This window comes from Scyliorhinus torazame, chromosome 2 (genome assembly GCF_047496885.1).
Source record: "Scyliorhinus torazame isolate Kashiwa2021f chromosome 2, sScyTor2.1, whole genome shotgun sequence".
Lineage (NCBI taxonomy): Eukaryota > Metazoa > Chordata > Chondrichthyes > Carcharhiniformes > Scyliorhinidae > Scyliorhinus > Scyliorhinus torazame.
This window is the reverse complement of record NC_092708.1, coordinates 121,621,685-121,645,026: the sequence shown is the minus strand read 5'-3', so window position 1 is coordinate 121,645,026 and position 23,342 is coordinate 121,621,685. Positions and strand designations below refer to the sequence as shown.

At 46.8% G+C, this 23,342-nt stretch overlaps 1 protein-coding gene across 1 annotated transcript in view; it reads right to left on the bottom strand.

The window, feature by feature from the left end:
- LOC140391556 (mitogen-activated protein kinase kinase kinase 20-like) overlaps nucleotides 1-23,342 on the bottom strand; it is a 249,041-nt gene that overhangs the window by 4,762 nt on the left and 220,937 nt on the right. Inside the window, exons 18-19 of the mRNA XM_072476180.1 lie at nucleotides 13,802-13,876; nucleotides 4,734-4,878 (exon numbers count right to left, since the gene is read on the bottom strand). Of these exons, the coding sequence (XP_072332281.1) occupies nucleotides 4,734-4,878; nucleotides 13,802-13,876 (220 nt within the window). The remainder of the gene's footprint in view (nucleotides 1-4,733; nucleotides 4,879-13,801; nucleotides 13,877-23,342) is intronic.

The window sequence follows — 23,342 nt, the reverse complement described above, 5'->3', positions numbered from 1 at the left end:
TGCTTTACCACTCATCTTAATGTCGTCTGCAAATTTTGCCACATTTCACTTGGTCCCCCAACTCCAAATCATCTATGTAAATTGTGAACAACTGCGGGCCCAACACTGATCCTTGAGGGACCCCACTAGTTACAGGTTGCCAACCAGAGAAACACCCATTTATCCCTACTCTCTGCTTTCTGTTAGTTAACCAATCCTCTACCCATGCTACCACTTTACCCTCAATGCCATGCATCTTTAGTTTATGCAGCAACCTTTCGTGTGGCACCTTGTCAAAAGCTTTCTGGAAATCCAGATATACCACATCCATTGGCTCCCCGTTATCTACTGCACTGGTAACGTCCTCAAAAAATTCTACCAAATTAATCAGACACGACCTACCCTTTGTGAACCCATGCTGCGTCTGCCCAATGGGACAATTTCCCTCCAGGTGCCCCGCTATTTCCTCCTTAATGATAGATTCCAGCATTTTCCCTACAACCAAAGTTAAGCTTACCGGCCTATAATTACCCGCTTTCTGCCGACCTCCTTTTTTAAACAGTGGTGTCACGTTTGCTACTTTCCAATCCTCTGGGACCACCCCAGAGTCTAGTGAATTTTGATGAATTATTACTAGTGTGTTTACAATTTCCCTAGCCATCTCTTTTAACACTCTGGGATGCATCCCATCAGGGCCAGGAGACTTGTCTACCTTTAGCCCCATTAGCTTGCCCAATACTGCCTCCTTAGTGATTACAATCATCTCAAGGTCCTCACCTATCATATCTTTATTTCCATCAGTCACTGGTATGTTATTTGTGTCTTCCACTGTGAAGACTGTCCCAAAAAACCTGTTCAGCTCCTCAGCCATTTCCCCGTCTCCTATTATTAAATCTCCCTTCTCATCTTCCAAAGGACCAATATTTACCTTAGCCACTCTTTTTTGTCTTATATATTTGTAGAAGCTTTTACTATCTGCTTTTATGTTCTGAGCAAGTTTACTTTCATAGTCTACCTTACTCTTCTTTATGGCTTTTTTAGTAGCTTTCTGTTGTCCCCTAAAGACTTCCCAGTCCTCTAGTCTCCCACTAATTTTTGCCACTTTGTATGTTTTTTCCTTCAATTTGATACTCTCCCTCGCCTCCTTAGATATCCACGGTCGATTTTTCCCCTTTCTACCGTCTTTCTTTTTTGTCGGTATGAACCTTTCCTGAACACTGTGAAAGATCGCTCGGAAGGTTCTCCACTGTTCCTCAACTGCTCCTTCCAAGAGGATCCCGAACTATGAGATCATTAATCAATCCTGCCTCATTACACAGGACCAGATCTAGGACCGCTTGTTCCCTTGTAGGTTCCATTACATACTGTTCCAGGAAATTATCCCGGACACATTCTATAAACCCCTCCTCAAGGCTGCCTTTACCAACCTGGTTAAACCAATCGACATGCAGATTAAAATCTCCCATGATAACCGCTGTACCATTTCTACATGCATCCGTTATTTCTTTGCTTATTGCCTGCCCTACCACCCTGTTACTATTTGGTGGCCTATAGACTACTCCTATCAGTGACCTTTTCGCCTTACTATTCCTGATTTCCACCCAAATTGATTCAACCTTGTCCTCCAAAGCACCAATATCATCCCTTACTATTGCCCGGATGCCATCCTTGAACAACAAAGCTACACCACCGCCCTTACCATCCATTCTATCCTTTCATATAGTCTGATACCCTTGGATATTTAACTCCCAGTCGTGACCATCTTTTAACCATGTTTCAGGAATGGCCACTAAATCATAGTCATTCACGATGATTTGCGCCATCAACTCATTCACCTTATTCCGTATACTACGAGCATTCAGGTAAAGTACACTTATGCTGTTTTTTATGTCTTTGTTATGAATCCTAACACCTGGATCAGTAACTTTTCGCAAATTATTTTTCCTCTTACCCTTTCTCCTAATTTTCCTCGTCTTTGAACCCATATCTCTACATAATAACCTGTCACGTAACCTGCTGCCTTGATCTCCATTAACCATTATACTGTCCATAGCTTTACACTTCCCTTCCCCCCAACTTGCTAGTTTAAAGTCCTTGTGACCAACCTATTTATCGTATTCGCATATCCTAAAGATATGCATTTACTGCCCTTTTAATTCCCATAGTCATCATTGCCATCTGCACTCGCAAAAACTCCTGATCATAGCAACCCGGAACCAGTGATTAATGGATGAACTAAGAAAGATTGCTTATAAGCATGTTCAATGTTACTTTATTAATCGTTCTCACCCTTTTAGCCAAGATCAAGCATCAGATCAAGCCTCGTCTCCCTTGTGGAGATGATGAATTGGGTTCAATTTGAATTTCAACAATTTTTTCAGAGCAAGCAATGAGATGGATTAAGGGTTTGCCCTGTCCACTCTGCATTTACTTTGTAACTTTAAGGATGGGAAAAACATTTATTAAACGTTACTTCATTAAGTTTTCTCGACTGCTGGGGAGAATCTGATTTGAACAGATTTTTTGTATTATCTCAACAGCTACTTTTTAAAAAAAAGTAAAGATTAAGCCATGATGACTCCTGCAAATTTCTTCTCTCCTTTAAAAAAAATAAATTTAGAATACCCAATTCTTTTTTTTTCCAATTAAGGGGCAATTTAGCGTGGCCAATTCACCTAGCCTGCACATCTTTGGGTTGTGGGGGTGAGACCCACGCAGACACGGGGCGAATGTGCAAACTCCACAAGGACAGCGACCTGGGGTTGGGAACAAACCCAGATCCTCGGTGCCGTGAGACTGCAGTGCTAACCACCGTGCTGCCCCCTTCTCTCCTTTATCTCAAGTTTAAAAAAATTATATTCTAAATTTTGAACAACTGCATAAAATATAATAAGCATCCTATAACAATAGTTTCCCAATGCTGAACAAAGAAAAACTGGTTTGTACAATGAGAACATTAACGTTGGACATGGCATTACGTTAAAGACATTTATCACTCTGTTAATGTTGTTTTGATTTCTGCCATAATATGTCAACACTATAATATGCCGGCAAATAATTTTCATAACACCTTACTTAATATGATCATAAACGTATAATATACACTGAAGTCTAATGTCCAGGAATGATACCCTATGAGAAGAAAAACGTAGTAATTTTATGTGCATATAAAAACTTCCATAACTGACTTGTAATAACTAGGAGTCCACACAAAGAATTGACAGGAGGATAGCTGCACTACCCTCACACAATGCTTAGTGGCAAATGGAAGTTTAAAAAAATGATATGACAATCACAAATTTAAATTATTCTGAACAAAAGCTCATCCTCTAATGGGTTCTGTTTACTTCAAAATTCAATTGGCAGTTGGCACCAGTTTAGATGCCAACATGCATTTATATTTGTAAATTGCTGTGATCACATTAGTCCAACGAGTTCTGTTCAGGCTGTTCACCACTGCTCTGACAGAAATCAGCAGGCTCACTGGGAATCAAAACTGGGACCTTGCTGGTCCATATGGCTCATTAGTGGCATACCATTCATTTACATATGCAAAAAAAACTTTATATGCTGCTGATAATACTACTTTAATTATCTTTATAATGTTTGAGGAAATTTTCATGAGCATATAAAAGCTATGCACACGATAAATTAATTTTTCCTCTCCCTCCCTTTGAACATTGGTTTTTTGCTGAGATACAGATCCCATGGGAATCAACAGTTCTTCAGGACCTCCACTAAACAATTCCTCTAATGCAAAACAAGACAGTGGATCAGGGAATTGGGTAATCATCCAACACAACTTTGCTTACGTAAAGAGGGGTTGACTTACTGGAGACAATTCAGAGAATTGTTCACTAGGTTTAAAAAAATTAATTCATGGGACATGAACTTTGTTGGAAATGTCAGCATTTATCACCCCTTCCTGATCAGGCGGCACAGTAGCACAGCGGTTAGCACTGTTGCTTCACAGCGCCAGGGACCCGAGTTCACATTCTGGTTTGGGTCACTGTCTGTGCGGAGCTTGCACACTCCCCCCGTGTCTGCGTGAGTTTCCTCCGGGTGCTGCGGTTTCCTCCCACAAGTCCCGAAAGATGTGCTGTTAGGTGAATTGGACATTCTGAATTCTCCCTCAGTGTACTCGAACAAGTGCCGGAATGTGGCGACTGGGGGATTTTCACAGTAACTTCATTGCAGTGTTAATGTAAGCCTACTTGTGACACTAATAAAGATTATTATTATTAATTACCTTTGCGAAGATGGTGGTGAGCCATGTTCTTGAACTAATACAGCCCATCTGGTGTAGATACACCCACAGGATGGTGTGTGGCTTGGAGGGGAACTTGGAGGAGGTGGCGTTCCCATGTGTCTACTGTCATTGTCCCTCTAGGTGATGAATGTTTTGGGTTTGGAAAGTTCTATTGAAGGGAGCTTGGCATGTTGCTGCTTCTAAATTTTATGTTCTTATATAACTTTGGCACATTAACAGAAATCCATTTGCACCTATACAGGGTTTTTTTGAAGTCATGGAGAAAAATCAAGGGAATTCCTGAGGAAATTCCGAGCAGATGAATGCTAACATTAACTGTGGGGGCATCACAACTATATTTATCCTCAACGTTCATGCAGGAACACATTCCAGCATTGTTTATTTTGATCTGGATTAGTGTCAGTAAAAACAATTGCACTACAATATTGCTGGATTGCCTCTCATTTCAAATTGGACAGTTTAATGGTTTCAATAAATGACTTACTTGACTGGCACTTGCTCTGAACCTTCTTTTCGGTGTTTGTTGACATGGCTTGGATAACTAGCACCACCTCCTTCACTTCAGTATTCAAAATATTCCATGTAACAATGTGGTGGTGTTTGGTCATTTTTGGAGCTCTAACATCATTCTGTTGAATAATAATAATAATATTTTCTAGTAGATTTAAGCCTGATGATAATTTCCCAATCTCCTCTGAAGAAAATGCCTGATACGGAGGTTCAATTCCCACAAGTGCCAGTTATCCTCTAATAACTTTGTCCATACCGTATTCATGCTCGTGACTAGAAATCAAATCTGGACTGGCTATCCAACTATGGTGAGGAGGAAAGGAGAGAAAGAGAGAAGGGGAAATGACAGTCTATTCTGATCTTTTTGTTGTCCCGTATTTACAAATGTGCATTTGCCAAATGTAGTACCTTGGGTGAGGTGCACTGCCCAGGCGCAATTTAGGGATCACATTTCAGATCTTCCTGATTGTTAGTTCCATAGAGAATTACATACATGGTGTACAGACTCACTGCACCATCAGGGAACATTAATTTCTTCTGCCAAATAATTATGCACTTCCTTTAGATCCACCAGGCTCAAATTAGATTTACATATCCAGAAGGCAAAGCGACCATAGAATTTACAGAGCAGAAGGAGGCCATTCAGCCCATCGAGTCTGCACCGGTTCTTGGAAAGAGCACCCTACCCAAGGTCAACACCACCACCCTATCCCCATAACCCAGTAACCCCACGGGCAATTTTGGACACTAATGGCAATTTATCATGGCCAATCCACCTAACCCGCACATCTTTGGACTGTGGGAGGAAACCGGAGCACCCGGAGGAAACCCACGCACACACGGGGAGGATGTGCAGACTCCGCACAGACAGTGACTCAAGCCAGAATCGAACCTGGGACCCTGGAGCTGTGAAGCAATTGTGCTATCCACAAGGCTACCGTGCTGCCCCACAAGGCTACCGTGCTGCCCCAGAGCAAAGGTTATTTGAAATCAAGTATTTAAGGAACTTCTGATGACATCATGATCTAGCCAATATCAATCCAGGATTTTGAGACCTCATTTGTTGATTTTTTGGAAATTTATTTCCTTGCAGAACTGGGCAAAAAAAAACTAGAAAGAAAGTTTTGTAAGGGCCACAAAGAATCCAGCACGAGTTTTAAGGATACAAAGTAATAACATTTATTTACTATAACATATATACATAACAGTAGCAGTAACTTCCCTTGCTACATACTCCTTCCTGCTGGTTCCTGAACTGGCCAGCTTTATTTATACTAGGAGTTTACTAGTGGTTTCTCCGCCCCCCTCATTGGGGAAGCTCATACTCCCACAGGATTGTGGGATAGTCATTAGTCCCCAGCCAATGGTAAGTAGGCAGGTTATAACATCCCTCCCCTCCCAAAGTCCAAGGAATCCACCGAAGACCCTGGCGAAGGAGGGCGTCGGACTCGTTTGGCCACAGGCAGGACACCATTTGCACGCGGCGCTGGATCAGGCGGCGTGTAACGAGACGGAGACCGGCGCTTCCGTGATGAACGGCGCAGCGGTTGTACATCCACGGCCCATGGACCCGAGGATTCCCCCTCTGATGCACCCTGTGTCTCCATCTCGGAGTCAGAGTCTGCTGCCTCCGTCATGTCAGCGTCTCTATCTCCATTCGGTCCCGTAACGACCTGCGCAGGCTTCGAGTGAGGCACCAGTGGAAGATTGTGAGGACTACCTTCCCTTGTCTCTGGTCTCTGCGGCTGTAGAAATGAGCTCCGGGGGCGGGGAATCTTTTGAGGGGATAGTCTTCTGCACCGAACGTGGTCTACATGTTTTCGCTGGAGATGACCCTGGGCTTGCACTTGGTAAGATATAGAGCCCGTTTGGCGAAAGATTACACCAGGAACCCATTGGGCACCACCAGCAAAATTCCGAACGAACACTGGGTCACCGGGCGCAAACTGCCGAATCGGCCGATGCCGAGAAAATCCCTGTATCTGCCGTTCTCGTGTGCGGCGTACTTTTGCGCCAATGTCCGGGAAAACCATACTAAGGCGGGTGCGAAGTCTCCGGCCCATTAGGAGTTCTGCGGGAGCTACCCCAGTCACTGCATGGGGGGTGGTCCTGTACGTAAACAAAAAGCGAGCCAGTCTCGTGTCCATTGATCCGGAAGACTGCTTCTTTAGGCCTCTTTTGAATGTCTGCACTGCGCGCTCTGCCAACCCATTTGAAGCCAGGTGGTAAGGGGCAGTGCGGATATGGCGGATGCCGTTCATCTTCATGAACCTCGCAAACCCCTCACTCGTGAATGGAGTGCCGTTATCCGTGACCAGCACCTCGGGGAGGCCATGCGTACTAAACGATAAACGCATCTTTTCAATTGTTGCGCAGGACGTTGTCCCCTGCATCTTATGCACCTCTAGCCATTTGGACTGGGCGTCAATTAGTAGAAGGAACATGGATCCTTGAAAAGGGCCTGCAAAATCTGCATGCAAGCGTGCCCAAGGCCGCCCTGGCCAGTCCCAGTGATGTAGGGGCGCGGCCGGCGGAAGCTTCTGATGCTCCTGGCAAACGGAGCAGTTTTGGGCCACCTTCTCAATGTCGGTGTCGAGGCCTGGCCACCAGACATAACTCTGGGCCAACATTTTCATTTTGGTCACGCCTGGATGCCCATTGTGCAAGTCTGTTAGTATCAGCTCCTGGCCTTTTTCCGGGACAATCACACGCGTCCCCCACAAGAGGATGTCGTCTTCCACGCTGAATTCTGACAGCTTGGAGGAAAATGCCCGCAACTCGCCTGGGAGCTGTCTATGCTGCCCACCATACAGGACTATGTGCCGAACCTTTGACAGGACTGGCTCCGTCTGGGTCCACTCACGGATCGGTGATGCCGTGACAGGCAAGATGTCCATAAAGTTTAGGGTTGCAACCACCTCACCGGTCGTGGGGGTCGACATGGAGCCGGTCGATAAAGGCAATCGGCTCAGTGCGTCGGCATTTGCTATCTGCGTACCTGGTTTGTGCTCCAGAGAATACTCGTATGCAGCAAGCAACAAAGCCCAGCGCCGGATCCGTGCAGAAGCAATGGGCGGTATTGGCTTATCCTCTGAAAAGTCCCAGCAGGGGCTTATGATCAGTCACGATAGTGAAATGGCAGCCGTACACGTACTGGTGGAAGCGTTTCACCGCAAAAGCCACTGCCAGGCCCTCCTTCTCGATCTGCGCGTACTTTTTCTCCGCTGCAGTCAATGTGCGGGAGGCGAAAGCTATCGGTCGCTCGGCCCCGTTCTCCATCTTGTGGGACAGGACGGCCCCAATATCATACGGGGTACATCACATGAGACGAGCAAAGGCTTTCCAGGATCATAGTGGGTTAGTAACCCAGACAACGACAATTGTTGCTTTACCCGCCGGAAAGCGGTTTCTTGCGGCTGACCCCAAACCCAGGTGTGATTTTTCTTTAGCAGAGGGTGCAAAGGGGCCAGCGTAGTTGCCAGATTGGGGAGGAACTTCCCGTAATAGTTTACGAGACCGAGAAAAGAACGAAGATGCGAAGTGTCAGTCGGGGCGGGGGCATGTTGAATTGCACGCACCTTCTCTGCGACGGGGTGCAGACCTTCGCGGTCCACCCGATAACCTAGGTAGACTACTTCCTTTGCCTGAAATACGCACTTTGTGCGACGTAAACGGACTCCAGCCTCCAAAAGGCGTCTAAGGACAGCCTCCAGATTTTCCAAATGTTCCTGCTCCGACGTCCCTGTAATCAAAACATCATCTAGGTAGACAGCCACACGTGGTAAACCTCTCAAAATGCCCTCCATAACACGTTAAAAAATTGCGCAGGCAGAGGATACTCCAAAGGGCAACCGTGTATATTCATACAGGCCCCGGTGTGTATTAATCGTTACATATGGTCGGGAGGCAGGGTCCAGCTCCAACTGCAGGTAGGCGTGACTCATATCTAATTTTGTGAACGAGAGTCCACCTGCAAGTTTCGCGTAGAGATCCTCTATGCAAGGCATTGTATATCGGTCGAGTCGGGAAACCGTATTCACTGTAAGTTTATAGTCGCCACACAAGCGAACTGTGGCATCTGACTTCATTACAGGTACAATTGGTGCTGCCCAGTCAGCAAATCGAACGGGCCTGATAATACCCAAACTCTCCAAACGAGTGAGCTCCCCTTCTACCTTCTCGAGCAAGGCGTAAGGCACTGGGCGTGCCCGGAAATAGCGCGGCGTGGCTCCTGGTTCAACTTGGATACGGGCTACGGCCCCTTTTATTTTCCCCAAACCAGGCTGGAATACATCTGGGTATCGTCCTAGCACCTCAGTCAACCCTTCAGAAACTGTTTGGAGGATGTGCTGCCATTGCAACCGTAAATGGCGCAACCAGTCCCGACCCAACAGGCTGGGCCCATGGCCGCGCACCACGATAAGTGGGAAACGCCCCTCCTGGCATCCATAGACAACAGGGGTCATTGTAGTTCCTGCAATGTCCAGTGGTTCCCCCGTGTAGGTGGCCAACCTGGCCTGTGAGTCGGTTAATGTAAGGGTCTGTATACCCTGCTTGATGCGGTCGAATGTCCTCTGGGCGATCACGGAGACCGCTGCGCCAGTATCCAACTCCATCGCCAGCGGGTGGCCATTGACCCGTACTGTCACCTTAATGGGGGCCACACGGGAAGCTGCCACACAATGCAGCTGCAGGCAGTCGTCCTCCGTCTCCACGTCCTCAGGAGTAGTCGCCGCGGGTTTATCCACATGGAAGGTACGGCCTCTGGGCTGGTCCCAGTTTCGGCCTCTGGGCTGGTCCCAGTTTCGGTTGGAACGACGGCGCCTCTGGCGCCCCCAGGACCGCCGTCCGCGACGGGGTCGGCGCCTACAAGTCTGACACGGACATGGCTCCTCATCCATTGGCTCTGGAGAAGGCTCCCTTCGGGGAGGAATGTCCGACGGCCACTGGCGTCGGTCCGGACGTTGCCTCGCCCAAGGTACCGCAGGAGTGCGGGGGGACGTTTTCGGACGGAAGGGGTTGCGCCCCAAGGCATGCATTTCCATTCCCTGTAGCTCCTGCACTCCTCGCTCTGCGCTCTCTCGGACAATACTATTTGAATGGCCTGTTGAAAGGTCAATGTTGGCTCCGCTAACAACTTTCTCTGGGTGGCCGCATTGTTAATACCGCAAACCAAACGGTCACGTAACATTTCTGAAAAGGTCTCACCATAGTCACAGTACTCTGCAATCCTGCGTAGCCTGGATAGAAAATCGGCAAGGGATTCTCCAGGGGTCCTCTCAGCGGTATTAAACCGGTAACGCTGGACTATCGTGGACGGGGTTGGGGTAAAATGTTGCCCCACTATATTCACAACTTCATCAAACGTTTTGGTGTCCGGCGCAGCTGGGTACGTAAGGCTCCTAATCGCCCCAAACGTATGCGGGCTGCAGGCGGTGAGCAATATGACCACCTGGCGCTCGTTTTCGGTGATATTGTTTGCCCGGAAATAGTAACGCATCCGTTGTGTGTACTGGTTCCAGCTTTCCAGCGCAGCATCAAAAACATCCAAATGTCCGTACAGAGGCATGGTATAATAGAAAACAACTTCCAACCTGTATCCAACAAAAATCCAGGGAGGTGGCTTCAGCAGTGTAGACAGCTATTCACTTTAAGCTTCGTCGCCAGTTTTGTAAGGGCCACGAAGAATCCAGCACGAGTTTTAAGGATACAAAGTAATAACATTTATTTACTATAACATATATACATAACAGTAGCAGTAACTTCCCTTGCTACATACTCCTTCCTGCTGGTTCCTGAACTGGCCAGCTTTATTTATACTAGGAGTTTACTAGTGGTTTCTCCGCCCCCCTCATTGGGGAAGCTCATACTCCTACAGGATTGTGGGATAGTCATTAGACCCCAGCCAATGGTAAGTAGGCAGGTTATAACAGAAAGAAAACCACAGATATTTCATACAATCGCACAAGAAATGGGAAACATGACTTGAAAAAGAAAAGTAACTATCCAGAAGGCTGTCCCTCCTCCCCCTGTAAAGTGGAGCACCTACAAAATAAATCTACTAAGCATGAGCCTAGATATCCAAAATGCCAGCCCAATATTTTTAGGGTGGCAATAGCATAGAACTTTCTTAATCGAACCATGTTCAGACAAATAAGGGTTGGGCCAAAGAAGGGGTTATTAAGAAGTTAGAAGGTGGGCTTTACAAGTGTTTGAAAGGAGAAGACCGCATTAAATCCATAGAATCCCTACAGTGCAGATGGAGGCCATTTGGCCCATCAAGTTTGTACTGACATCCGAAAGAGCACCTAGGCCCACTCCACTGCCGTAACCCCATAACCCCACACATTGATCATGGCCAATCCACCTAACCTCCAAATCTTTATATACTAAGGGGCAACTTAGTATGGCAAATCCACCTAACCTGCTCATCTTTGGACTTTGAAGAGGCAGGTGTGTTTGGGGAAGGAGGGGGATCTCGGTAGCTGAAGGTAATATCAATCCAGGATTTTGAGACCTCATTTGCTGATTTTTAAGAAATGATGAGACAAAAAGAGGGGGATTGGTCAAAAGGCCAGAATTAGAAGAATGGAGAATTTGGGAGTTGGGGAGGGGGTTGGTGGTTGCGGTTTATAGTGGTGGAGCAGGATATGGAGATGGGGAGGGACAAGGATTTATTTAAACATGAGAATGAGGGTTTGAAAACTGTTGGGGGGAGGGGACTTGGAATCAATGAAAGTCAGCAAGAATAGGAACGATAGGTGAGATGGGGCAACAGAATTTTGTATGAACTGAAGTTTTAAAAAAATTTAGAGTGTCCAATTAATTTTTTCCAATTAATGGGCAATTTAGCGTGGCCAATCTACCTATCCTGCACATCGTTTTGGGTTGTGGGGGCAAAACCCACGCAAACACGGGGAGAATGTGCAAACTCCACACGGACAGTGACCCAGAGCCAGGATCGAACCTGGGACCACGGCACCGTGAGGCAACCGTGCTAACCACTTGCGGCACCATGCTGCCCCATTAGAACTGAAGTTGATGGAGCTTTGCTGGATGTGATGTCAATCAGAAAAGCATTGGGATAGCTAAATCTTAAGGTGACTAAGGCACATATCTGAGGGTTTCAGAAACAGATGGGTTGAGGTGTAGGTGAAGGTTATCAAAGCTGCAGAGGTTCAAACATATGGGATTGGGCTCAGCTGGGAGTTCAATAGGACACCGGTTGTGCACAGTGTAAGAAAGGTGAATAGTACATCACTGCAACAATAACTCTTAGTGCTGTCATTGTCAGAATGAGCAATTACTAAATTAGCTGATTGGTCAGTTCGGGAGCACTCCCTTTACTTGTGCCTCCCTGCATGCTGCTCTTGTGTGGGTTAAATGGAAGGGATCAGCAAAGTGGCTTCCTAAAGTGTGTTCAGTCTCCTCGATGAAAAGAAAATACAGTACATTAAGTTACTAAGTTGGAGGAAGTAGTTCAAAACATGGTTCTAGACACTCATGTAGGAGGAGTTGTATGGCAACTTGCATGGGGAGGTGCCCTGGATGGAGAGCGGGTGGTAGGGGTAGAAGAATGAACGAAGGTGCCACAGGAAGGAATGATTCCTCCACAATTCAGAGTTTTGGCTAGGGAAGGTATGTTTGATGAAAACATCGGATTGCAGATGGTGGAAGATATGTTAAATATGGAGATTGGCTGGGTAGAAGGTGAATACATGGGCAGCACGGGAGCACAGTGATTAGCATTGTTGCTTCACAGCGCCAGGGACCCAGGATCAATTCCTGGCGGAGTCTGCACGTTCTCCCCGTGTCAGCGTGGGTTTCGTCCGGGTGCTCCGGTTTCCTCCAACAAGTCCCGAAAGACGGTCGTTAGGTGAATTGGACATTCTGAATCCTCCCTCCGTGTACCCGAACAGGCGCCGGAATGTGGCGACTAGGGGATGTTCACAGTAACTTCATTGTAGTGGTAATGTAAGCCTGCTTGTGACACTAATAAAGATTATTGTAACTAAGGCAGGGAAGGGATGGGAAAAGGAGAGAGCTAATTGAAGGTACTATTTACCATGATGTACAGGGATCCATAAATGGAAAAGTGAAGCTGTGGTGTGGAGTCAGCAGCCTGAGCTGATGTTACGTGACGTACAGAGTATTTCCTGTTTTTATGAGGGATATTAGCATTGGGGACTGGGACATGTTTCAGTGCAGGAATCTTGCGTCAATACTGCAAATCAGACATAGTAACAGTCAGACGGAGAGTGGGGTTGCCAGTTAGCTCAATTGCCTAGACAGTCAGCATGTGGATCAGATTAATGCCCACAGCGTGGGATTCGATCTCCATTCCGGCTGAGTTGAACTGGTATATTGCTGTGGTTCAGCGCATAATCACCAGGGCGCTTTGCCTTTTCGCAGAGAACTCAAGAGGAAGAAGAAGAGATGAAGGATAAAACTCTATCAACTACGATTGAGGACCGCTCATAATTTAAAATCTATCAGACTTGAATGATAGGCAATAAGACACTGCTGAAATCTGACCACAACAAATTGGTGTTCAGATGGAGGTAAACTCGCTTTTATGATTAAAGAAACTGCATATTTTAGTGACTGTTACTTTCACTCTAACATGGCCCTGCTCTGTATCTCATATTTTTGTGGCAACTTGATAGAAAAGTGAGGTCTTACCAATGGGAGGGAAAGAAAATTGGAGAGCTCAACTTGAACTCGTTCTATGTACCTCCCAGCAGATAGTTTCAGAATTGCACAGGTAAATGCTTGAAATTGGTTTGTCAGCCACTTTGGCTGCAGAAATCTAATAACATTGGATTGGTGGGAGGGCTGGAATGGCCCACAAGTCATTTCAAAAGATGGTGACAGGGAAAATGGAATTATTTGAAGGCTGCCAAAGTCACATCAGAATTAATCTCTTCAGGCTCCTGAAACTATTCTCAAAGCATATTGTTTCAATCTAAAACTTCACATGTAGCATGTGTGGATCTTATATAAGCACTTTAAATAAAACAATTGCTTGTTTTCAAGACTCACCTCGTAAGTAACAATGCATTCGACAATCTGGTTCTCACTAATTCCCACAATCCACTTCTCCATTAGGTAGGGAGGCTGCAATAAAAGAATATTTATGATTTTAAACATGTATTATGGGCGAGGTGTTTTCAGAACCCCAAAATGTATCATGGAGTTCAACCAACCTCCCCTTTAATGTATTTGTTGCTTTTCCGAGGACACGGCTTGTTCCCCAGGTGTGGGATTACAATTATGGACACGTGGGTTTTTAAAACACAAAACAATGTTTATTCCATGAACTCAACTTAACATTTTAACTAAACATTGGATCTCGTAACACCCCTTTCTTCAAAGATAACTCTGAAAATATTACAACAGTAAATAATTTCTCAAAATGTTCCTTCAAACTTCCAAGAGACTTAACACCTTTAAACAGAATCACATCAGTTAAAGACTTTACTATTATGAGTTTAAATCACCCAAATGATCCAGAGATAGTCTTTCATGGCAGAGATCACAGCAAATCCAGCTCACTGCAAAACACAGACACTCCCCAAGCTTTTTTCCTCCAAACTGCAGCACATGGAAACACACAGATGCACACAAGCTGCTTCTTCAAACAGCAGCTCTCTGGAAACACACAGACACACACAAGGGGCGAAATTCTCCCCAAACGGCGCGATGTCCGCCGACTGGCGCCCAAAACGGCGCCAATCAGACGGGCATCGCGCCGCCCCAAAGGTGCGGAATGCTCCGCATCTTTGGGGGCCGAGCCACAACATTGAGGGGCTAGGCCGACGCCGGAGGGATTTCCGCCCCGCCAGCTGGCAGAAACGACGTTTGTTGCCCCGCCAGCTGGCGCGGAAATGACATGTCGGGGCGGCGCATGCGCGGGAGCGTCAGTGGCCGTTGACAGTTTCCCGCGCATGCGCAGTGGGGAGAGTCTCTTCCGCCTCCGCCATGGTGGAGACCGTGGCGGAGGCGGAAGGGAAAGAGTGCCCCCACGGCACAGGCCCGCCCGCGGATCGGTGGGCCCCGATCGCGGGCCAGGCCACCGTGGGGGCACCCCCCGGGGCCAGATCGCCCCGCGCCCCCCCCCCAGGACCCCGGAGCTCGCCCGCGCCGCCTTGTCCCTCCGGTAAATAGGTACTCTAATTTACGCCGGCGGGACAGGCAATTTATCGGCGGGACTTCGGCCCATCCGGGCCGGAGAATCGAGCAGGGGGGGCCCGCCAACCGGCGCGGCCCGATTCCCGCCCCTGCCGAATATCCGGTACCGGAGACTTTGGCAACCGGCGGGGGCGGGATTCACGGCGGCCAACGGCCATTCTCCGACCCACTGGGGCGTCGGAGAATGACGCCCAAGCTCTTTTTCAAACTGAAACTTCAAAATGGCTGATCTAAAGCCCAGCTCCATCCACTCTCTGACATCACTGTTTTCTTAAAGGTACATTGCTTAAACATCCATGTCTTAAAGGTACTCTCACATGACACATGTGAAACATTTCAAAACCATGAAATCCAATTAAATATTACATTTGGAAGCTTTCAGAAGTGGAAAGTTCTAGACCAGCTATTGCATAAAAATGACGTGTACTTCTTCCATCTATTTGCCTGAACATGATGGCTTCATGTTTGAGGAGGTTTTCAATGTAGTGAGTGGTAAACGAAGGGTGTCATGGCCATTGCCGAACAGTAACCGACAAAACAAAAATCATTAGGCCGGGTTTTCTGCGCAACCTGCTGCTGTGGGACGACCTGCCATTGGCTGGCGCCGGGTTCTTCTGGCCGCTGTTGTCAGCAGGGTTTTCTGTTGAATTCACCCCTCGCTGCCAGGAAAGCCATGGTGGGGGTGCGCCATTGGCAGGACTGAAAAATGCCGCCGGCTTGAAAGGTTAGAAAATTCAAGCCATTGTTTCATTTAACATCTATACATGATTCAAGTTTCTGAGAACATTTGTAACAATACATTTATATTTTACAAACAAGTCTTGACACATATACTTCTTCCAGAAATATGCACAGAAATCTAGTGAATGCTTCTTGGGTGACTATTTAACCGTAAGAATATAACATTATGGGGGAAAAAGATCAATTTTTCAACACAAAATAATGTACAATACTGAATGCTTCCTTTTTTATATGACCGTTGATGCACTAAGCATGGAGGTAATAGTAATGAAGCTTAACAAAAGCAAATAAGAAATAGGAGTAGGAGCAGAACATTCAGTCCCTCGAGCGGCTCTGCTATTCAAGAAGACCAAGGTTGAGCTGCTATCAATGACACCAACACATATTTAATTCCTTAGTATCTAAAAAGTTGGCGATCTCGGAGAGGATTACACTCAACACCTGAGCATCTGCACCTCTCTGCAATAGAGAATTCCAAAGATTTGCAACCTATTTATTGAAAACAATTCCCAACCCAGTCTTAAATAGACAACCCCTTAAAACATGGAATGTTACTAAACTTTAAGAAAAATACTAGAGGTTTTTTTTCTCACTGGGTAACTGAGTCACAGAGGCCAAGAAAGTCTCAACTGAGTTAACCAACTGAGTTAGCAGGAGGATTCTGCAAAAGGAAAATACTGAGATTGCCGGGAATCTGAAATGAAACAAGAGAATGCTGGAAATCCTCAGCAGGATTAGCAGCTTCTGTGGCGAAAGCAGCAGAGTTAACATTTCAGCTCATGAACTTTCATTAGAATTGTTATTATAGAAGAAGTCTGCAATTACTCTCAACACCCCTGATAGGGAGGGGAAATTTAGATAGAAGGTTGGATTTAATACCTCTCTGTAGGCGGGCTTGAAGGTTGGAGGTAGCGGCGGGGTGGATTGAGAAGTATGTTAAATCCAGCAGGTGGTCTGCCCACTTACTATCCACCCGCCCCTGCGCCCACCAGGAAGGTGCAGGGGGAGGGGGTCCTTCGTTAACTGGTCCCCTGGCTCCAATGGAGGGCTCCCCCAAGATATATTCACCCCCTTCCCCCAGGTTGTCCTCCCAAAGGCAAAGCCAATCCCGGTGGTTCAAATATGGAATTCTGTTCCACAACAGTTGTTGAATCAAAGTCCTTGGCCAGAATTTTCCGTATAAAGTTGGGCTTGCGCCCAACCCGGAAGTGTGCAAAATTGTGCAAGAAGACATCTGGGGCGCAATTCTCCGGTATCGGCGCGATGTCCGCCGACCGGCACCAAAAACGGCGCAAATCAGTCCGGCATCGTCCAAAGCGTGGTACATTGGCGAGACCATGCAACAACGACAACGAATGAATGGACATCGCGCGACAATCACCAGGAAGGAATGTTCCCTTCCAGTCGGGGAACACTTCAGCAGTCAAGGGCATTCAGCCTCTGATCTCCAGGTAAGCGTTCTCCAAGCCGGCCTTCAGGACGCGCGACAACGCAGAATCGCCGAGCAGAAACTTATAGCCAAGTTCCGCACACATGAGTGCGGCCTCAACCGGGACCTGGGATTCATGTCGCATTACATTCATCCCCCACCCTCTGGCCTGCGAAATCCTACCAACTGTCCTGGCTTGAGACAATTCACACCTCTTTAATCTGGGGTTACCCCTATCTCTAGATCTGTACAGACTTAATTACCTGCAAATGCTCGCATTCTAAACATTGTCTGGCATCTTTGAATTTGTCTCTATATATGTTTCTGGAACATACCTCTTCATTCACCTGAGGAAGGAGCAGTGCTCCGAAAGCTAGTGGTTGAAACATACCTGTTGGACCTTAACCTGGTGTTGTAAGACTTCTTACTATACAATAATAAATTTGACTCATCTAGAACTAGATGTTCTTTGGTACGCCGACTCAGTCATTCTCTCTGTACTAGAACATAACATGGTACCAGTTGTGGTAATCAAAAACTGAAGATCAGCAGTGTAAACATTTGAAAGACACTGGGTTGGATTCTGCGATCCTCCGGCTATGTCCGCAGGATCCGTCTGGTCTTCGACCAGCAAGCCGGCGCCGCCCCCGCACCGTTCCTCCATCTGGTGGGGGCGAGCAGCCACGCAGCATAAAGCCCCTGGCTTTACCTGCGGATATGGCCACAGAATAGATGGGTCCGTGGCCAATGCATGCGCACAGCGGCGGCTGCGCCGTGCAACATGGCGCCGGCCGCGCACGGAGCTGGTCTGCCAAACACTGCCCCCCTGTAACCCCTCTCGCTACCCCCAGACCACACCCACCAGTCCCCCAGCCCCCACCGAAGCCCCCCATGCCAGCGGAATGGCTCCCCCACGACTGTGGTGGCGCTGGATACAACCCACAGCCGCTACGCAAGGTCCCCGAGCGTTGTGAGGTCACACGCCCCATGCTGTAGGGGACTTGGCCCATCGGGGCGGGGCATTGGGGGAGGGCCTCAGGTGATGTCCTGAGGCCGTCCAAATGGTGGTTTCGCAAAAACTGCGCCGCCCCAATTCCAGCGTAAACGTGGATTCTCCGGCTGATTGCCGAACGCGATTTGTATGTCGGCGATTAGAGAATCCTGCCCACGGTCTTCAAATTCGGAAACAGTACAAAGAAAAAAAAAAGAGGAACATCGAATGAAACCTCTGAAAATGCTAAACCAGTAAAAGAAGGAGATGGAAGTTTGAAATGCCTCAGCATCTTCAAGTAACTGGCAATTGGCATACATTTAAGCAGCAGTTCATGCGGGAGGGTGAGACTTACCTGGACACTGTGTTTCAGGAGGCAGTCACACCTGTCAGAGTAAGTAGTTTAAATCCTGCCAGTGGCCAGGGACAGCAGGGTGTGACTGCAAGTCAGGCAGGTAAAGGGAACCAGCAGTCAGGAACTCAGGAGCCTCAGCCCTTGACTCTGTCCAACAGGTATGAGGCACTTGCTCCCTGTTTGGATGGCGAACAGGGCTGCAGGAAGGATGAGTCAGCTGACCAAGGCACCATGGTTCAGCAGGCCATTCAAGGGGAGGGAGTAAATAGGCAAGTTGTAGTTGTAGGGGGATTCTATTATCAGGGGGATAGATAGTATCCTTTGTGAGCAGGATAAAGAGTCCCGCATGGTAAGTTGCCTGCCCGGTGCTAGAGTGCGGGACATCTCTGACCAGCTTGAAAGGATACTGGAGAGGGAGGGGGAGGATCCAGTTGTTGTGGTCCATGTCGGTACCAACAACATAGGCAAGTCTAGAAAAGAGGACCTGTTTAGAGATTATAAAGAGCTAGGATTCAAATTAAAAAACAGGTCCTCAAGGGTCATAATCTCCGGATTACTGCCCGAGCCATGTGCAAATTGGCATAGGGAGGCAAGAATAAGGGAAGTTAACACGTGGCTGAAAGAGTGGTGTGGGAATGAGGGGTTCCTTTTCATGGGACACTGGCATCAGTTTTGGGACAGGGGGGACCTATACTGTTGGGATGGTCTCCACCTGAACCGAGCTGGGACCAGTGTTCTGGCGAAAAGAGTAAATAGGGTGGTCAATAGGGCTTTAAACTAAAGATTGGGGGGGGAAGGGAAAGTCAGGGAACCATGAGGTGAAGTAATCAGTGGGGAGCGTAGCTGCTTAGGAATACAAAAAAACACGAACAGACAAAACTCAAGAGTGGTTACGATTATCCCCATCCCACAAAATATGACACAGTGTATGGAAAGGCTCAGTAAACCAAGGTCCACCACACTAAGAAAACAAAAAGGGACGGTCAATAGAGAATTAAAGGTGCTATATTTAAATGCGCGCAGTGTACGGAACAAGGTAGATGAGCTTGTGGCCCAGATTGTGACTGGCAGGTATGATGTGGTAGGCATCACAGAGACATGGTTGCAGGGGGTTCAGGACTGGCATTTAAACATCCAGGGATTCATAACCTATCGAAAAGACAGAGAGGTGGGCAGAGGGGGCGGGGTTGCCTTGTTAATTAGGAATGAAATTAAATCAATAGCAGTAAACGACATAGGGTCAGATGATGTGGAGTCTGTGTGGGTAGAGTTGAGGAACCACAAAGGCAAAAAAAACCATAATGGGAGTTATGTACAGGCCTCCTAACAGTGGTCAGGACCAGGGGCACAAAATGCACCACGAAATAGAAAGTGCATGTCAGAAAGGCAAGGTCACAGTGATCATGGGGGACTTCAATATGCAGGTGGACTGGGTAAATAATGCTGCCAGTGGACCCAAGGAAAGGGAATTCATTGATTGTTTACAGGAGGGCTTTTTGGAACAGCTTGTGATGGAGCCCACGAGGGAACAGGCCATTCTGGACTTAGTGTTATGTAATGAACCAGACTTGATTAAAGATCTTAAAGTAAGGGAGCACTTAGGAGGCAGTGATCATAATATGGTCGAATTCAACCTCCAATTTGAAAGAAAGGAGGTAGAATCAGATGTAAAGGTGTTACAGTTAAATAAAGGTAACTACAGGGGCATGAGGGAGGAACTGACGAAAATCGACTGGGAGCAGAGCCTAGTGGGAAAGACAGTAGAACAGCAATGGCAGGAGTTTCTGGGAGTAATTGAGGACACAGTACAGAGGTCCATCCCAAAGAAAAGAAAGGTTATCAGAGGGGGGATTAGGCAGCCATGGCTGACAAAGGAAGTCAGGGAATGCAGCAAAGCAAAAGAGAAAGCCTATAATGTGGCAAAGAGTAGTGGGAAGTCAGAATTGGGAAGGCTACAAAAACAGAGGATAACAAAGAGAGAAATAAGGAAAGAGAGGATCAAATATGAAGGTAGGCTCGCCAGTAACATTAGGAATGATAGTAAAAGTTTCTTTAAATACATTAAAAACAAACGGGAGGCAAAAGTTGACATTGGGCCGCTCCAAAATGACGCTGGTAATTTTGTGATGGGAGACAAGGGGCAAAATTCTCCTACCCGCCCTGCCACATTTCTGCGTCGACCGGCCGGCGGGAGTCTCCGTAACACCGGCCGGTCAATGGGGTTTCCCATTGTGGGGCAGCCCCACGCCGTCGGGAAACCCCCCGGTGCCGGCAAAACGGAGACTCCCGCCGGCGGAGAATGACACCCCAGGAAATAGCTGAGGAACTAAATAAGTACTTTGCGTCAGTCTTCACAGTAGAAGACATGAGTAATATCCCAACAATTCCGGAGAGTCAGGGGGCAGAGTTGAATATGGTAGCCATCACAAAGGAGAAAGTGCTAGAGAAACTAAAAGGTCTAAAAATTGATAAATCTCCGGGCCCGGATGGGCTACATCCTAGAGTTCTAAAAGAGATAGCTGAAGAAATAGTGGAGGCGTTCGTTATGATCTTTCAAAAGTCACTGGAGTCAGGGAAAGTCCCAGAGGATTGGAAAATCGCTGTTGTAACCCCCCTGTTCAAGAAGGGAACAAGGAAAAAGATGGAAAATTATAGGCCAATTAGCCTAACCTCGGTTGTTGGCAAGATTCTTGAATCCATTGTTAAGGATGAGATTTCTAAATTCTTGGAAGTGCAGGGTCGGATTAGGACAAGTCAGCATGGATTTAGTAAGGGGAGGTCGTGCCTGACAAACCTGTTAGAGTTCTTTGAAGAGATAACAAATAGGTTAGACCAAGGAGAGCCAATGGATGTTATCTATCTTGACGTCCAAAAGGCCTTTGATAAGGTGCCTCACGGGAGACTGCTGAGTAAAATAAGGGCCCATGGTATTCGAGGCAAGGTACTAACATGGATTGACGATTGGCTGTCAGGCAGAAGGCAGAGAGTTGGGATAAAAGGTTCTGTTTCGGAATGGCAACCGGTGACAAGTGGTGTCCCGCAGGGTTCAGTGTTGGGGCCACAGCTGTTCTCCTTATATATTAACGATCTAGATGACGGGACTGGGGGCATTCTGGCTAAGTTTGCCGATGATACAAAGATAGGTGGAGGGGCAGGTAGTATGGAGGAGGTGGGGAGGCTGCAGAAAGATTGAGACAGTTTAGGAGAGTGGTCCAAGAAATGGCTGATGAAATTTAACGTGGGCAAGTGTGAGGTCTTGCACTTTGGAAAAAAGAAGAGGCATGGACCATTTTCTAAACGGTGACAAAATTCATAATGCTGAAGTGCAAAGGGACTTGGGAGTCCTAGTCCAGGATTCTGTAAAGGTAAACTTGCAGGTTGAGTCCGTAATTAAGAAAGCAAATGCAATGTTGTCATTCATCTCAAGAGGCTTGGAATATAAAAGCAGGGATGTACTTCTGAAGCTTTATAAAGCGTTAGTTAGGCCCCATTTAGAATACTGTGAGCAATTTTGGGCCCCACACCTCAGGAAGGACATACTGGCACTGGAGCGGGTCCAGCGGAGATGCACACGGATGATCCCAGGAATGGTAGGCCTAACATACGATGAACGTCTGAGGATCCTGGGATTATATTCATTGGAGTTTAGGAGGTTGAGGGGAGATCTAATAGAAACTTACAAGATAATGAATGGCTTAGATAGGGTGGATGTAGGGAAGTTGTTTCCATTAACAGGGGAGACTAAGACCCGGGGGCACAGCCTTAGAATAAAAGGGAGTCACTTTAGAACAGAGATGAGGAGAAATTTCTTCAGCCAGAGAGTGGTGGGTCTGTGGAATTCATTGCCACAGAGGGCGGTGGAGGACGGGACGTTGAGTGTCTTTAAGACAGAAGTTGATAAATTCTTGATTTCTCAGGGAATTAAGGGCTATGGAGAGAGAGCGGGTAAATGGAGTTGAAATCAGCCATGATTGAATGGTGGAGTGGACTCGATGGGCCGAATGGCCTTACTTCCGCTCCTATGTCTTATGGTCTTATGCTGTATGTGGCAGTCTTACCATTACAAGCGCAGCAAGATGAACAAAAAAAAATAGCTTTATTGCTGACTGTAGCAGGCCCCCAGGCGATAGAGATTTACAACACATTTGTTTTTGAATGGGAGGAAGATGGTAAAAGCTTTGATGACATCATTAAGAAATTTGATGAGCATTGTACTCCAAAAAAGAATGAAACTTTCGAGCGCTAAATATTTAGAACGCGCATGCAGTAGACGGGCAAGCCTTTTGATAGCTTTCGGACTGACCTCAAGTTGAAAGCACAAATCTGTAACTTCGTGACGTTAAATCCTCAATGATTCTAGATCAAATTGTCTTTGGAATTAATAATGATAAGTAAGGTGCATGAACTTCTCTTACAAGAGAATGAGCTTCATTTGGAAAACGTGAGTAAGATTTGCCATGCTAGTGAACTAGCTGCACAGCATATAAACAGACTGAATGCACAGAGTTTTGGCACGAAAATTGGGAGCGATGCCAATGGCATTGATGTTGTGACACACTCGAAAATAAAATGTGGTCTCAGTAGCGGTGGACATTTTAAACGCTTGCCAGAAGCAGTCATTACATGTAAAAGGTGTGGAAACAGGTACCTACCGAGGCAAAGTCCAGCATAGAGAAAGATTTGCACAAAGTGTAAAGGTAAAGCTCATTTTGCCAAACTATGATTCACAAACAGGAAAGTCAATCTAGAAAGGTCTATCAATACTGTTGACGATATTAACTCAGAAGGCACATTTTTCATTGATGTAGTCTCGAATGAAGACGGCCAACGAAGCCAGAGTAAAATGTCGCCTACAGAAACAAAAAGTTATAAAATT